The following is a 17,597-nucleotide window of genomic DNA, read 5'->3' as shown; positions in this document are numbered from 1 at the left end:
AGAAAGTGAACAATTTGTGCATACCCATGGCTGAAGGATTATCTTCATCTCCATACAGTGACAGTCAAGCTAAGAATTAAGATGCATGTTACAGTCCAGAAATCGCATAAAATACATTTATTGGCTCAGACTTGTAATCCTGCCATTGCCACAGTTCTAGAAAGCCTCGTGAACCAACAAGGACTATTCCGTTTGCTTTTTCTTTAAAACTGTGTGTCTTCCTGGGTGTCATCTGATGTTTGCACATCATGGAATTATATCATCCTAAATACCAGTCTCATCTTACATATTTAATTTTATTCTTTTCATTGGCAAATAATAGCTATGTATGCTAATGAGACACAAATCAAGCTAATTAACATAGCTCTACCTTATGGACTTACCACGCTTTCATGTCAAGGACACTGCAAATCTCTTTTAACCATTTTGACTCAAACATTGTTATTCCTGTGTTCACCATGCAGTGCTATGGAACACTAAAATATATTCTTCTAGTAAACTGAAGCGTGTCCTTGATGACTACCTCCCCTTCCCCTTGCCATCCACTTCTGGGGACTGGTTTCTATCTGTCCCTGGATTGTAATATTTGCACAGTTTTCTTCTGCAAGAATGGAATCTTTTCTGCTGCTGCAAGAATGGAATCTCATTCATTAAAATGCTTCGTTGCTTTAATTAATTAATTTAATTACTCCATAATTTAGTTACTTTTTAATTCACTCCATGAATCAGTTAATTTATACACATGCCATGGCACACCTGTGAAAATCAGGGGACAACCTGCAACAGAGTCTCTCCTTCCACCAAGGGGGATCCTATGGAACACGGGTCATCAGCTTCGGTGGCAGGTACCTGTACCACTTGATCCACCTCTCTAGCCCATCATTCTTTTCAGGGGCTGAATAGCATTTCACAGTACATATGTTTTCCTAAACCGTGTATCAGATGCTGGGCACTCAGGTTGTTTTTACTTCCTGACACGTAGATAACACTGCAATTAACATGGGGAGCAATGGGGAACAGGTGTTTCTCCACAGCATCCTGATTCCCTTTCCGGTAGATTTTTTTATATTAATTTCACCACGCCATGCACATAGGCTGTCTTCCCACCCTTTGGTGTCCTCCATGCCTTTCATCATTATTTTGTTCTTATTGTAAAGATCTTTCCTTTTTCTGGGCAAACGTACTCCTTTGTAGCTATTATGAATGTGATTGCTATATTGGCTTCTATTTCAGGAGTAACAATACTGATTTTTGTATGAATTTGTTTGCTTGATCTATCATTTTCAGGTGGTCTTGGTGTATATTCTCTGCAAAAGACCACTGCACCTTCAGTGACAGTTTGATTTTGTTCTTTCCAGTTTGGATACCTTGTAGTTATTTCTTCCTCTTTCCTGATTTTTCTACCTCAGACTCCATTATTCTGTTGAATGAAAGTGATGAAAATGTCACCCTTGCCTCACTGTGACAGCAGACAGAGACCTTTCAGCTTTCTTCTTTCAGTATGTTAACTTTGCACTATATATATACATATATAACATGATTTACGTTGCTTATTATCCTTATATTCCTAGTTCTTCAGACTGTTTATTATGAACTGATAAGGAATTTTATAAAATGTTTATTTGTGATGGATCTTGTGATTTTGACTTTTGCTCTGTTGATGTGGTAGTGTATCACCTTGATTGACTTGTAAATCTTCAATCATATTTGCATACTTGAGATCTATCATACTTAATTGTGGCGAATAATCTCTTTGATATGTGTCTTTGGGCTGCTAGCATTATTGTGTGTATTTTATTTTCTATGTTTCTCATGAATATTGATTTGTGGCTTTTTTATTTAATTTCTTATCTGGCTTCAGGAGTTTAGAAGAATCCCCTCCTCTTGGTTCCCTTCCTGCTTTCTTCAGTCAATCTTATTGTTAAGCTTTCTCAGTTGGCTTCCTTACTTTTTGTAAAGGCAGCACTGACGTGCTGAAGGAGATGCTCCATAACTGTGAAAATCACTGGAGGGTTTCCTTACACCATCCCGGCAGATGCTGCTCTAGAGTTTTCTTTTCTTTCCACTTTTCTTTCCTTTTTCTACTCAGAGCCTCCCTCTCCCTTATCTCCTTTGCTGACAGGGGCTCCCTGTATAGCTCAGGCTAGCCTCTAACTCACAATCCTCCTGCTTCGGCTTCCATTTGGCCATTTTCCTTATGGTTATATTGTGCTGATATTTCCAATTGTTTCTCTATACAAGCACTTTCTCCTTTTGTGTGTTTTTCTTCCACTCATTGAACCCATTTGTACTCATCACTTTAGTGCCTTGTCTGCACGGTTCATCCTCTGGGCAGTCTTAATGTTCTGTCTATGCAATGGGTCGCTCTACTCTTATTTTTTGTGCTATCTATAACTGTTTAATGTTTCTTTGTGTGCCTAAAATAATAATATTATAATTTAAAAACTTCGCGAGTACTGATGATACCCTGTACAGATTACAGATTACTCGCTAGTACTCTGAAAATTGCTGAGATCTGTTGTAGGAATTCATTTACTGTCTGGTCACTGAGAGTAACTGCAGACTAGCTTTTTTAATTGAACTAATTAGTTGAAAGCCTTAGGTATGTTCTAAAAGAGTGCAAGGTGGAGGTAAGTACTTCGAAACTGTCTCTACCATGAATCCTGTCAGGGCTCATCTCAGCACTGACACAGTGGATCTAGGGAACACAGGCTCATCTCAGCCCTGACACAGTGAAGACATGGCTCATCTCAGCACTGACACAGTGGATCTAGAGAAGACAGGCTCATCTCAGAACTGACACAGTGGATCTAGGGAAGACATGGCTCATCTCAGCACTGACACAGTGGATCTAGAGAAGACAGGCTCATCTCAGAACTGACACAGTGGATCTAGACAAGACAGGCTCATCTCAGCACTGACACAGTAGATCTAGAGAAGACAGGCTCATCTCAGCACTGACACAGTGGATCTAGACAAGACAGGCTCATCTCAGCACTGACACAGTAGATCTAGAGAAGACAGGCTCATCTCAGCACTGACACAGTAGATCTAGGGAAGACAGGCTCATCTCTGCACTGACACAGTGGATCTAGAGAAGACAGGCTCATCTCAGAACTGACACAGTGGATAAAGAGGAGGAAGGGCTCATCTCAGCATTTATAGGGCAGATCTAGAGAAGGCTACTTTATGTCTTGTCTTTACTTCCATGGTCTATTATTTCTGGTTCTTCTCTTGGATACTCATCATTGAAAACAGTTTCTCCTTTTTGACAACTGAGCCTTAAGTCCTTAATCCATGGCAGTATTTGTTATGTTCTTTTGTTATTGTTGTTGAGAGAAGTTCTTGCTTTGTAGCTCTGGCTGGCCTAAAACTTGTTATGCAGAGCAGGCTAGCCTTGAACTTGTGATGATTCTTGCCATTGGCTGGGAATATGGGTGTATGCTACTGCAACTGGTGGAATTTCTTTACCACTATTATCTTAAATCATTCTTAACAATGTGGAAAGTATGAGTTGCCCCAGCCTGTTGGATGTGCAGTGCATCTTTCAGCTGAGGATATGTGGAGCACTTCCATCAGATTCTTCCTGTGGGACATCTGCTGTGTGCTGGGCTAGAATCATCCACCGTATTGAATACAACTGCAAAGTTCTCAAAGTCACTGTCTTGCTGTATGGTGACTGGAGAACACTGTAAGGCAGAGACATGGGGTGAGTTAAAGGGCTTCTGTGTTGCTTGGATAAAACACTCTGGCAAAACGTATCTGGAGTAAGGATTTCTTTGGATTCCCAATCCAAGTCACAGGTCATCATGTTGGGTAAGTTAGGCAGGAACTCCAGCAGCTGGTCACATCCCATCCATGGTCAAGAGGAGAGAGAGAGAGTAAATGCATCTTTGCTCGCTAGCTGTCAGCCAGCTCTGTCTTCTCTTTTAATGTTTATAGCTTAGAGAACAGGGCCACTGACAATGGGCCACGCCTTCTCCATTGATTAAGAATTCATACAGTCCCCTACAGACACACTCACATGTCAGCCCGATCTGTGTCAGTTCTCATTAAGGCTCCCCCCAGGTGATTCTAGACTGTGTCAAATAGACAGTTAAAATTAACTAGCTTTTTTTTTAAGCTTAACTTCTCAGGGCTTTCAGCCATATCTTGATCCCTGCCTGTTTATCATGATGGAAAACATTGCCTCGTGTATTTTGTGAGGCTTTGTGCTTGGTTTTGGTGGGTGTGCTATGTATTCAGTGGCTTTGTAATGACCTGCTAGTGTTTTTACCCAAATCCTAGTTACCCAGAATGTCTCATGTATGCATTTTACTATGTCATTACCTAAAGATGTGTTTTAAATGTAGCAGATGTGATCACCCTACTAAAACAAACAAATGAACAAATAAACAAACCAAGAGGCCCATCTAAATAGGTCTAGAAGGTTGTGAGAAACTGGGTAGCCATATAAAATCCACACCCGAGTCAGGGGCCTCTGAATGACAAGGATAATTTGTGTGTATGTGAATGTACAGATGCGAGCTCACACATGCATAAGCATTGGGTAGCTCACATTTAAGCCCACTGTGACTGTTAGGTAGACTTTCTGTAACTTTCAAACACCAAGCTTTATACCACTTGGTCGAAACACCCCACCCACACCAATACTATGCTTGTTCCTCCATGCTCTACCTTTAGCTAAACTACAATGTAAAGCAAACTCTGGCCCATGAGCATGAGTCCAGAGAACAAACTCTACCCATCCTCACACGTTGCACTTGCAGCCTCTTTTCCGCTCATAAAAATATCCTTTTTTTTTTTTTTTCAAGAAACATACCCATGCTAAGATTTGGCTTCTTCTTTTACCACATTTTTTCCCCCAATCTTACCTACTCTGGCCCAAAAATATATGGTAAGTGCTTTCTCTATTAGTTAAACATCTTTAATTGTCAGATGATATTTTAAGGCTCCTAAAGCTACTCACACTTTTTAAAAATTGTCTCTTCACATAGAACTGCTTATAAAAAAGCATCATTCTTATTAAAATTTCCCAAATTGTCACCAATATGTCTTTTTATACTTGGTTTATTTATTGCACATTGCACATGGGTGTTACAACTCCTGTGTCCATTTTTTCTTTTCTCGTTTCTTTTTCTTTAAAAGCTTTTTTCATTTTACATACAAACCACAGTTCCCTCTCCCTCCCTTCCTCTCACTCCTCCCCACCTCCCCCATCCACTCCTCAGAGTGGGTAAGGCCTCCAATGGGGAGTCAACAAAGTCAAGCTGAGGCAGGTCCCAGCCCCTCCTCCCTACATCAAGGCTGAACAAGGTGTCTTTCCATAGGGAATGGGATCCAGAAAGCCAGTTCATGCACCAGGGATAAATCCCGGCTCCACTGCCAGGGTCTCCGCAAACTCCCCAAGCCACATAATACGGTCCCTTGCCTCTCCCCATTCTTACTGAATGCTATCGACTTACTAGGAAAGTCATTTGTCTTTCAGAATCTCCCTCGTTCTAGATAAAGCAAATGATTCCCTCTTGGTTTCACTGACTTGTTTGTCTCCTTGTGTTTCCTGGAAAAACTATTTCTAGAGAATGGGTTGGCCTACAGGTTTAAGGAGCCTCTGGTTTTGTTTCTTCCCTATGATTTCATAGCAGAAAGTCATTATTCTTTCTGCGGCCAGTGGAAACTTCTGGCACATTGAGGATTTTGTCCTCAGTCATGTCTGGCGTGGGAGGGGGGGGCTTTTTGTCTACTCTGACCAGCTTTCCTACCAGCACATTCTACTGCTGACTTTCTCCCCTTCCTTACCTTATGGCACAGTCTTTTTTTTTTTTTTCCTCGAGACATGGTGTCTCTGTGTACTTTTGTGCTTTTCCTGGAACTCACTTTGTAGCCCAGGCTGGCCTAGAACTCACAGAGGTTCACCTGCCTCTGCCTCCCATGTGCTGGGATTAAAGGTGTGTACCACCACTGCCCGGCTTTTCTTGTCCTTTTCATTCAATAAAAATCACTTTATTTTGATGAACTCATAAATAAAATATCACACAACTAGATTAAAGTCTTCTTTCAAGTAAGAATTTGCCTAGTCCTAAACTCTATACATCTTAGTGAATGTCTAGCCAGTCAGTATGTGCTAACAGATTTCCTGGTTAAATTCTTTCATTGTAGTAGGCTCACTTTTGAAACCATTTTGTTAGGGCATTATGTGAAGTGTGTATATATATATGTAAATAATGCATGCTCCTTTACCTTTCCTATCCTTAGAGATACACATTGCCACTGGCTCCTAAGCACTCTAAGCATCCTAAGTTTAATATTAGGCATAGCATAAGCTACAAACAGCAAGAGAGAGATACTGTGTTCTGACCTCCACGACAGTTTTGCAGGTAGCAGAAAATTGCATCGGTGCTTTAGTCAAGCAGTTTAGCTCTCCTATTATCTCCCCACTGAGCAAATATTCTGTGTAAAGTAGTGGATGAGTTTTAACATCTGACTCCAAGGGCACTCTTTCCAACTCCAGCTGTGGCTTTGACGTTTTAAGCTGTTAAGAAAACAAAGAGAAAAACACATATGCTGGTTAATTTGCCTCATCCAAACTGTTTGCTGTTTTTCTGCTTCACTTTTAACAATTACACTGTAACCTCATCATTTTGTAATAGTTCTCTCTTTAGAATGAAATTATTAAATTAAGGGTTGTGGTACTTCGAATGTAATTGTTCCCATGACCTCACAGGGAATGGCACTATTAGGAGATGAGATGTGGCTTTGTTGGGGTGGGTATGGCCTTGTTGAAGGAAGTGAGTCACTGTGGGGTCAGGCTTTGAGGTTTCCTATGCTCAGGATACTTCCCAGTGTCTCAGTCTACTTCTTCTTGCCTGCAAGATGTAGGGCTATTGGCTACTACTCCAGCACCACATCTGCCTGCATGCCACCATACTCCCTGCCATGATAATAATGAACTGAGCCTCTGAAACTAAGCTGCCACCACAATTAAATGTTTTCCTTTATAAGAGTTGCCATGAACATGGTGTCTCTTCACAGCAATTAAAACCATAACTAAGACAGAAGTTGGTACTAACGACTGGGGTATTGCTGTGATAGGCCTGACCATGTTTTTGTTTGGAGTAGTATTGACTTTGGAGTAGTATTGACTTTGGGACTATGGATTAGAAAAACAGCTGAACATTTTAACGGCTGCTTAATGGGCCATTCTAGTAGAAATGTGGAAGACAGTGGTGCTGAGTGTGATTTGATGAATAGTGGGGTGCTCAGTCAAGAGGTTTCAAAGGAGAGGAATTTTAGTATGCTGCCTATAGATCATTCTTGTGAGCTTTTGGTGAAGAAAATGACTGCCTTTTCCCTTGTCTTAAGAGTCTGCTTGAGGCCAAAGTGAAGAATTTTGGATTAATTCTATTGGCAGAAGAAATCTCAAGACAGCCTGGTAGAGACTCTATCAAGTGGTTACTAGTGTTCATTCTTATCAAGTATTTATAATGAAAAGGAGCAAGCTGAGCAGGGTAAATTACAAAATGTAAATTTCAAGGAGAAAAAGAGCACCAGGAAGTGGAATGGAGCTAAATCCTATATTCAAGGAGATAAATGGATTAAGACACGGAATAAAGGCAGTGATGACCTCAGGTCAAGATTCCATCCAACTGAGTTTCTAATTTGTGAAAGGAACTAAAGAAAAGCTTAGAGCCAGGTGTGATGGGGCACACCTTTAAACCCAGCATTGGGGAGGCAGAGACCAGCATATCTCTGAGTTTGAGGCCAGCCTGGTCTAGAAAGCAAGTTTCAGGACAGTCAAGTTTAGGCAGTGAAAGACAGAAAGCTGGTGAAGATGTAACTGAACAAGGGGGACATGTCCCATTTCTAGCAAGGAGCAGAATTTGGCAGCTTCAGCCATGCGATTCTGGTTTTAGAGGTAAGGATAGAGGAAACGGGTTATGGAATTTGCCTCTATGCATAAAGAAAGCCACTGAGGCCAGGCATGTGTCAGGGGTGTCCCTGAATGGAGGCCTAGTAGAAAGACCATTGTATGAAGCTGTGAAGGTGAAGCCTGGAGAACCCAAGATGTTAGAGATGCCAGAATCATGGAACACCTGCAGAAGAGAGCTTCGGACAGGGAATGGAACCAGCCCAAGAGAAAGAAGAGTCAACAAAGGTGAAAGGAGTTGGAGATCTGCAGAGTGCTTTGACAGAAGACACAGAGATGCAGAGTTTGGAGTTTGCCTACCTGGTTTTGGTCTTACTTTGGTCCAGTATTTCCTCATTATGATCCCTTTCCTATGTTTTGGAATGGTAATGTATATCCTGTGCCATCATATGTTAGAAGTAAGTGATCTTCTTTCAATTTTGATTTTGATAGGTGATTACAGTTAACAGATTACATGAATCTCAGAAAAGACTGAACTTCAGACTTTAAAACATTGTTGAGACTGAGACTTTTGAAGTTGGACTAAATACATTTTGCATTATGATATTGTCACAAGCTTATAGGGCCAGGGAGTGGAATGTAGTAGTTTGAATGTAGCTGGTCCCCATAATCTCATAGGGAGAGGCACTATTAGGAAATATGGCTTTGTTGGAGTGGGCATGGCCTTGTTGTAGGAAGTGTCTCACTGTGGGGGCAGCCTTTGATGTTTCCTATGCTCAGTATACAGCCCAGTGTCTCAGTTGACTTCCTGTTGCCTGCAAGATATAGGGCTCTCAGCTATTTCCAGCACCAGGCCTGCTTGCATGCTGTCATGCTCCCCACCATGATGATAGTCGACTGAACCTCTGAAACTGTAAGCTGCCACCTCAGTTAAATGTTTTCCTTTATAAGAGTTGCCCAGGTCACGATGTCTCTTTAGAGCAATAAAAACCCTGAGACAAGCAGTTACTGAATATCACACAGAGTATTCTGAAGCAAGGTGGATATTTCTAATTTCTCTCTGTAGGCCAATCTGTATAAAACTTAAAGGGCTGAATCTCCCATTCATATAAACACAAGATGAGTCATGATTGATAAATTTACATCTTCAGTGATGGTTCTTTGTGTAATTTCCTCTTAACGATTGAAACCTGTGGTTTGAAAAGTGCCAGGTTGTTGGCGATTGTGTCTGGTCCTGGAAATTATCATTTGCATGATAACTGCTCTCCTAAGGAAAGATCACTTCAATTATAGCATGGAAAATCACTAATTCTTAATTTTGTAAATTTCTTTTTTTTTTCTTGAAAATAAACAACTCGGATGTTCTCAATTACATTCATAAACACCTCTCCTTTACCTTGACCATGCCTGAAATAATTACATAGATTCCTTCTGGCTCATCACCTTCTTCAAATATGTTATTTCCACAGTCAAATGTTAGAATTTTTGCTTTTTCCTAAAAAGAAAAAAAAAAGTAATTCAGGATGTTGGTTTATACTTTAATAGAACTTATACATTTAAGGTAAGTATATAATAAGATCTAAGAGATTGTGTTGTTTGCAGATTTGTAAGAGAAAGTAGGAATTATGAACAGCATATAGATAAATGTGGAGAATCATGAGTAGTATAAATTTAGTATGAAATGCTCATGCAGGTATGAAGAAAAATAATCTAGGAATAAAAATGGAGTGTGAGAATGAAAATGTTTCACCTACGTGAAAAGTTACAGTTAGATGGGGCTAATGACATGTTCATGTCTCAGTCACTCTAAAAAACTAAGTATGTAACAGTCCACTCTGAATACTTAAGGAACAGAAGTCTAATTGGTCTTTTGGTGCTGAACAAGCACCAAAAAGAATACTATTAAAACAAGTCAGGCTTGTTGACTTATTCATTCCACAAACATTCAATGAATGTATGCTATGCATTATGCAGAATGATGGGGTAGTTATTTAAAAGATGAATGAAGCCAGATTTAGCAGCTCATGTTTGTAATCTGACGTCTGGGAGGCTGAGGCAGGACAATTGAGACTTAGAAGCCATTGTGGAACATATAGCAATATTCTTTCCCAGAAACAGCAACAAAAAGGAAAGATAAAAGATGAATGAGATAAACAGTGAGGACAGAGATGTAAAATTATTTGTCATATAATGTACTTAATAGTACAACAGCATATAGGAAACCACAACAGCACATTTCCTTACTTCAAATTAAAGATAACATGAAGGGGTTAGGGATTTAGCTCAGTGGTAGAGTGCTTGCCTAGCAAGCACAAGGCCCTGGGTTCAATCCTCAGCTCCACCAAAAAAAAAAAAAAAAAAAAAAAAAAAAAAAAAAAAACAACAAAAACCCATGAAGGTATTCCAGTGGGAAGTTAGCCTAAGGGCCTACTTCTCTGACTACTTCTGGTAGTTTACAGAAGTACAGAAGTAGGGAAAAATTGAAAAAGGTCTAGGGCCAGCAGACATTTCCAGGAAGCTACACAGAATCCACAGATTAATGGAATTAGAAAAGAGTGTGGTATGTATGGCATCATCAGTAGTTCAGCATGAACAGAATAAAGGTGTATGGCATGGGGAGGAAACAGAAGCTGACAGGAGAGGCAGGTGGGAGGCAGCTTGGGCTAGAACTTTGAGCTGTATTCAAAGAGATGTTGATTGTATCCTGTAGATAGCAAGGGGTAATTACTGAGTTTTAACTAGGGAGTGTCACAGTTTTATTGTTTTGATGATTATTTGCCAATACATTAAAGGTATTATTAGGAAGCAAAATTTTTTACCTGAATAAACCTTATCATCTCAATATCTTTACCAAGCCAGGGGATATAGAATGGGGATTCTTCAATGTTGAGAGGCTGGATGACAGACTGTAGTTCAAGCACTTCAAACTTTTTGGCCATGATTAACTAGAAGCACGGAATGAGAAACAAGGTGAGCCAAACTCATGTATACAGGATGAGGAAGAGGAAGATGAGGGGGAGGAGGAAGGGAAGCAGCTTTTTTATTGTATTGCATTAGTCAGCTGTCTGCTCTGGAGGACATTGAGGATCCAAGGCATAGGATGCAATGCTCTCCCAGCCTGAATGGTGGTGCTCTGGATGACAAGTGTCCTCTATAGAGCCACATGGTTGAACACATGATTGTCTCCAATAGGGTCGCGTTTGAGACTTGATCCCCAGTTGGTAACCTGTTTGGGAGGATTTAAGATGCGTCACCCTGCTGAAGGAGGCAAGTCACTAGTGGTGGGCTTTGGGAGTATCTAGCCTTGTCCCACGTCAATTTTCTCTCTCTGCTTTACGTTTGAGGTTGAGGACGTGATCTCTCAGCTTCTTCCTCCTACTGCCATCCCTACAACTTATGACCATGCTTCTCCACCACAACGAACTTTTGTCCCTCTGGAACTGGTAAGTGCCAATAACACGTGGTCAAAACTGTGTGTTCATATCTGTTTGCATCTGCTTTTAGTCACCACACATTGTGTTTCTGAGATTTACCTGTGATTGCAACATGATTTATATAAGCTCAAAGTTGAAGCAACTCAAGTGTCAGTTAACAGTAGAGAAATCTGTGCTATAGTCATAGGATATATATGTATACACACACATATATTTATGTACACACACAATAACGAAGATGACATGAATGAATCTTTGCTCCAAGAGAAGGTGGAGCCAAGTGGTCATAAACTAAAATTTTTAGGACCAAGACTCAAACCAGATCTTTCTTCTTTTTTCAGATTTCTCTGGCATTTTGTTACAGCGACACAATGTCAATTCTTCCCACACTGATGTACAGTCTTAATGGAATACAATTGGGCATTTCCCAAATCACCACACTATCTTTATAGCTTATTTGAAAATATAAGGGCTAGGTCTAGCAGAAAGAATCTTGCAGAAGAAAACCGAAAGATGCAATCAGATGTAGTATAGTGTGGCTTGGTACAATGATAAATACAACAAGAAGAAAGGATCCAGAAACTTACACACACACACACACACACACACACACACACACACACACACACACCACTAAACCTAAGACAGAGTCTCCTACAGTGCAATGGAGTGAAGTGGTCTTTTTCATAATGGTGCTGGATCAAATGATTATCTATGTGGGATAATGTTCAACTTAATTCAGTATTGTGATGCAAGGCATTCGAAATGCCACTACTTCTGTCTGCTTTTTTTTTTGTCTTCTATTTCCTATAGGACAATCTTTCCTTCTAATCAGTCTTGGGTTTTTAATTTCAAAATTCTTAAAGATTTTCCCTGATTTTGTCTTTTTATAGTATTGTGCATAGTAGCCTGAGTTCTAGATTCGTAATGCCTGGGTTACAAGACTGACTCCTGGGACTAGAGCGATGGTGTAGCCATTGAACGAGCACACTGCTCCTGCAGAGCACCCGAGTGTAGTTCTCAGCACCTACATGTGGCTCACAGCAGCCTGATTCCAGATCTAAGGGAATCCGATGCCCTCTTCGACACCCTGTGACCACTTGTGCTCATGCACACTCTGTATGTATGCAATATTTTGAGTATTTTGTATGCAAATACCAATTTAAATCATTTCCACCCCTTTCTCCTGCCTCCAACTTCTCCCACTCTCTTTCAAATACATGACTACTTCTTTAACCATTGTCACATACGTATATACCTATCTACCTACATACATATGCATATATATCGTACATCATCCTGTTGAGTGCATTTGGTGTTAGCAGCATGTGGATGTGCTTAGAGATGACCGCTTGGCATGCAATAACCCATCTAGGCTTATGTTTTCAAAGTTGAGCTGCTGCTTCTGCTTCTTCTTCTTCTTCTTCTTCTTCTTCTTCTTCTTCTTCTTCTTCTTCTTCTTCCTCCTCCTCCTCCTCCTCCTCCTCCTCCTTCTTCTTCTTCTTCTTGACCATTTATAATGACTGTATTGATTTGCATTTAGTCTATAGTATTTAGTTTATCATAACTTGATTATTAATAATTTTTTTTTTGCTTTTTTATGAGTTGGCAAGCAAACCTATCATTACTAGTTTTCATTTTATTAGTTCTGTTTTTCTTTATTTTATGATGGCTTCATGTAGTCCAGCTTAGTCTCTAAGTCACCTCTACCCAAAGATTATCTTGAACTCCAGATCCACCTGCCTCTGCTTCCAAGGTGCTTCCATTATAGGCATGCCCTACCACCAGCAGCTATTTTTCTTTTAATATATGTAATTAACTTATTTATAGCACTAAACATTGAATGTAGGGCTTTGTTTATGGTAGGTAAGCACTTGCCCACTGAACTACATCCCTAGTTTCTGTTTTTGTAAGATTTATTTTTAGTTTTAATTATGTACGTGTGTATGTGTGGAGTATATTGTGCAAGTGAGTCCTCACAGAGGCTAGAAGAGGATGTGAGACCTCTTGGAGCTGCAGTTACAGGCTGTCTTGAGTTCACAACATGGGTATTGGGAACTGAACTTGAAACTTGGGTCCTCTACAATGGCAATATGTACTCTTAAAGAGATGAGCCCTCTCTTCAACCTATAGTTTCTGTTTTTCTTTACTTTTCCTTCCTTCCCTTCTTTCCTTCTCTCTCTCCTCCCTTCCTCCTTCCCTCCTTTTTTCATTCCTTCCTTCCTTTTTTTTTTTTTGAAACAAAGTTACTCTATGTAGCTCTTGCAGGTGTGGAAATTGTTTTGTACACAAGGCTGGTCTGGAACTCACAGAGATATAACTACATCAGCCTTCTGAGTTCATTTCTATTTCGTAAAGAGAACAGTGATAATATGTATTCTTTGATTATTAGAGATGTTAAGTATCTCTTAAAAATAGTCATTGACGAGTATTTTTTTTTTTCCTTCCTGAGACAGGGTTTCTCTGTGTAGCTTTGCGCCTTTCCTGGAACTCACTTGGGAGTCCAGGCTGGCCTTGAACGCACAGAGATCCACCTGCCTCTGCCTCCCGAGTGCTGGGATTAAAGGCGTGTGTCACCAACACCCAGCTGACAAGTATTCTTTTTTGAATCTGTACCTGTTTCAGTTTCTATTCAGGCTTTCTGTTGGAGTCTCCACCCTTGCTCATCATTTATGGGGACACTGTGTGTGGGAATAGCTTTTTCTGAAAACCACTCTTATCTTCAGAAAATGAACTTTGGCTGAACCTTACATCCACGTTAATGATATGCTGTGCGACCATTTAAACCATGTACTCAATCTGTCCTGAGTACTCAGTCAGTATACTTTTAACCTGCCTTTAAGAAAACAATGTAACCAACTTGATTATGCCTTTTATTTTACATGCAATCAGTTTTACAACCTAAGCTAAACAAAAGCTTTATTCTTAAGTTATTATAGTCTTCCACATCCCTGACCCAAAATAATGTATGTACACCATGGCAATCATTTGCTGAAAGCAGTCAATAGGTTGAAAGAAACCTTCAAGAAAACAAGCATCCATCATAAATGTTGGAAACAATACATGGCTATAGTTTGATAATATCTGTTTGTGGCTTTTGAGTGCTATTCTGGTCATTAGAAGTGAGAAGGTAAATCTTTCCCTTGCAAACTCGGACAAAAAAAATGACTAAAACTTCATTTCTTTCTCATGGTGTGCTTTTTGTGCAGTTCAATACATACAGAGCAAAGCCCTTTGCTAGGGACAGACAGCACAGACAGAGGGAAGACACAGAGGGAAGTGGCGAATTCAGATTTGGGCTCTCTCCTGGTCTAAATTACTAACTGACTCTTACTGCCTTGGCTGCAGCGCTGACACACTCTGGGAATTATTTCTATCATTACATAGAGGGTAACTTTGGTTGCAAGTGTTGTCTTCCACACTGTGCTTTGCCTACTACCTTGCTTTTAATACATTTCTTTTTTTAAATTTTATTTAAGTTTTATTGATTCTTTGTGGATTTCACATCATGCGTCCTGATCCCACATATCTCCCTATCCCCTCAAAACAAAACAAAATTTAAGAGAAAAATCAAAAATCAAACCAGAAAGAGAAAAGGGGAGGGGGATAGGAGGGATGGAAGGAGGGAGGGAGATAGAGAGATAGAGAGAGAGAAGAATCTTGTTGTGAAGGCCCAGTCACACAGTTTACTAGTCCATTCACCTTTACTTCCAGGGGTTCATTGCCACCAGTCATTGGTCTGGTTCAAGGCCTCGCCTGTGACACTATTGATAATGGTTCCTCATTGGAGATTCTCTTGGATATCTTGTTGATGTCCTGTATCGTGGGGGTCCTGCAATTTTGATCTGTAAGTTCACCCCCTTCACATGCTCCAGCAGGTCATAGATGAGGTGGATGTTGGAGTGGGCCAACTCATAGCCCTGGTTCTGGGCCTGGGTGGTAGCTGGGTTGGTCAGCCTGACTGCTTTCTTTCGATATCACTACCCAGAAGAGTAATACATTTTAATGTGTAAAATTTTACATTTTATGTGGTATTATCTACTTAACTTTTTTCTTAGCAGATATGGCTTTGTAATGAGTGGATCAGCAACGTTTTTCCACATAAAGAATAAAAATAGTCTATATGTAGCATTATAGTGATTTTATAGTTTTGTAGTTATTTTCACATAAATTTTGAATCATTTGTTGAATAACCCATCATTTCTTTCACATTTTCAGTATCAGTTTAACATTAGAATACTTCATATTCAGGTTTATTGCTAGAATCAGGTATGTTCTAGTCACCAGTTTCCCCCATTTCTACTGTAATTTCTCATTTTATTATTATAGAATGTCTAAACATGTAGTATAGTAGACGGTTCCTCACTGCTCTCTTTCTCCAATCTAAAATATATATAGTGTAAGTTTATTGTGTTAGGTATTTTAACCACTCTGTGGTGGCACTAACTATGTCCATATTGTTCAGTCATCTCTGGTGGCCTCGACAACTCTTCATTTTGCAATGTTTTATGTGAATTGCACAGAGTTTGTGACTGGGTAATTTCCCTTAGCATACTATCTTCAGTGTTCATCTGCACATGGCCAGCATTTATTTCTTTATTAAGACCGAGTATATGCGATTCTATGCACAGGCACATATTGCATAATTGTTCATCTCTATGTGGCAGATACTGTGCATAGTATTTCTATGAATAGATGTATGAATCTCTCTTAAAGATTCGGCTTTCCTACCTCTGAGTGTGTGTCCAGAAAAACTGCTAGTCTGAATGGCAATGTTAATGTGCTGTGAGAAATGAATACAATTTCCACAGAGGCTGTACCAGTTTACATTCTCAACAATGGCACACAGGGATTCCCTTTTCTCTGCTTGCTTACCAACAAGTGATATTTCTGTTTTCCTGAGTTGGGGTGGCCATCCTGCTGAACGGAAAATGTGATTTCATTTCCACTTGTTGTCTGGCTTGTTTTGATTTTCATTTCCCTGGGGATCAGTGATATTAGGCAAACTTCTACATGCTTATTGGGACATTTGCATGTCTCTTGGGGATGCCTTTTCAGATCCATTGCTCTTTTAAAGATCAGGTTTTATTAGTTTTAGGAAAATTCTCTGCATATCAATACATGTACAGATTGAAAATAGTTTCTGTCACTCTGTGGGTCACTTGTTTTTCAGTATGTAATAATTGGATGCATGTTTTTAAAATGCTAATTCTTTTCTTTAATTTTTTGGTCTATTTTTGCATGTGCTTTTGACATTAATTCCAAGAAATCAGCCTAGTCGTAATGGAATTTTAGCCCTATGTTTTCTTCTTTCAGTTTTATGGATTTAGAGTTCATGGATGTGTTTTGAGTTATTTTTTCTTCATGGTTTTAGGTAAAAGTCCAACTTCCTTATTTTCCAAAAATAACAGGTAGTTTGATGTTGTTGGTTTTAATCATTCTGCTCATCTTTACCTTTTGTTTGTAGAGCTTAATCTAAATTAAAGTTAATTTCTTTAAATTTTTCTTTAAAATTTCATATCTACACTCTACTTCCTCTCCTCCAAATTCCCACAGGATTTGCTCCTGTCATTTTGACATATTTTTTTTCTGTTTGCCTTTTCTAAACACTGACAGGTTTTTATTGGGCCAACATTATTATGTTATTTTTGCTCTGTTTAGTTTGATTTTGATAGTGAATCACTGAGATTCTTTTTCTTTTATGTGCATTCTTTGGAAACTTTTTGGGACTATCATGATGAGGAGTACTTTTAAAATCGTGGAGTTCCCACAGAGTAGTGTGAGTTTGCTCAATCTTTGCTTTCACCAAGCACAAAAAACAAACAAACAAAAAAAGCTTTTACTGTCTCCAGTCCCATCCTTTTCAGTTGCTCATATCACAAAACTACAGGATTACTCTGAACGTACACCATCTTACCTTGTTAATTTCAACGTCTTCTACTTTATGTATAATTCCTTTGGACCTGAAAGCCTTGACAATCTCTCTAGCCATATTGAGCATGACATTAATCTCCTCCTTGGTTTTCAGAGTGACAGCAGTTTCTGGATGATCATACTCTAAGTAGCCTGGAGAACAATGCAATATTTTCAGGTAAAATGAGAAGATTTCTTTAAATATTTTGTGAGGACAAAAAAACTAACCCTTCTCTACGTCAACAAAATGCAACTTTCACCACAGGGGTGTGTATCTCACTATCAGGGCTGTTACCATCAATCCCTCGTCAGTCCTGCTGGGATTCTGTTCTTTCCTCGTTACACCCACACTGTGCTAAAGCCCATGGAAAAAGGATGGAAAG

The 17,597-nt window shown here is 39.6% G+C and overlaps 1 protein-coding gene across 1 annotated transcript in view; it reads right to left on the bottom strand.

The window, feature by feature from the left end:
- The window catches only part of Slc9c1 (solute carrier family 9 member C1), a 75,659-nt gene that overhangs the window by 10,625 nt on the left and 47,437 nt on the right, over positions 1-17,597 (bottom strand). Inside the window, exons 19-22 of the mRNA XM_036204118.1 lie at positions 17,219-17,367; positions 10,687-10,812; positions 9,264-9,362; positions 6,359-6,532 (exon numbers count right to left, since the gene is read on the bottom strand). Coding sequence (XP_036060011.1) covers positions 6,359-6,532; positions 9,264-9,362; positions 10,687-10,812; positions 17,219-17,367 — 548 coding nt within the window. The remainder of the gene's footprint in view (positions 1-6,358; positions 6,533-9,263; positions 9,363-10,686; positions 10,813-17,218; positions 17,368-17,597) is intronic.

The sequence above is a fragment of the Onychomys torridus genome, chromosome 12 (assembly GCF_903995425.1).
Source record: "Onychomys torridus chromosome 12, mOncTor1.1, whole genome shotgun sequence".
Classification (NCBI taxonomy): Eukaryota; Metazoa; Chordata; class Mammalia; order Rodentia; family Cricetidae; genus Onychomys; species Onychomys torridus.
Note: the sequence above shows the minus strand (reverse complement) of the source record. Positions and strands in the feature narration are given on the sequence as shown.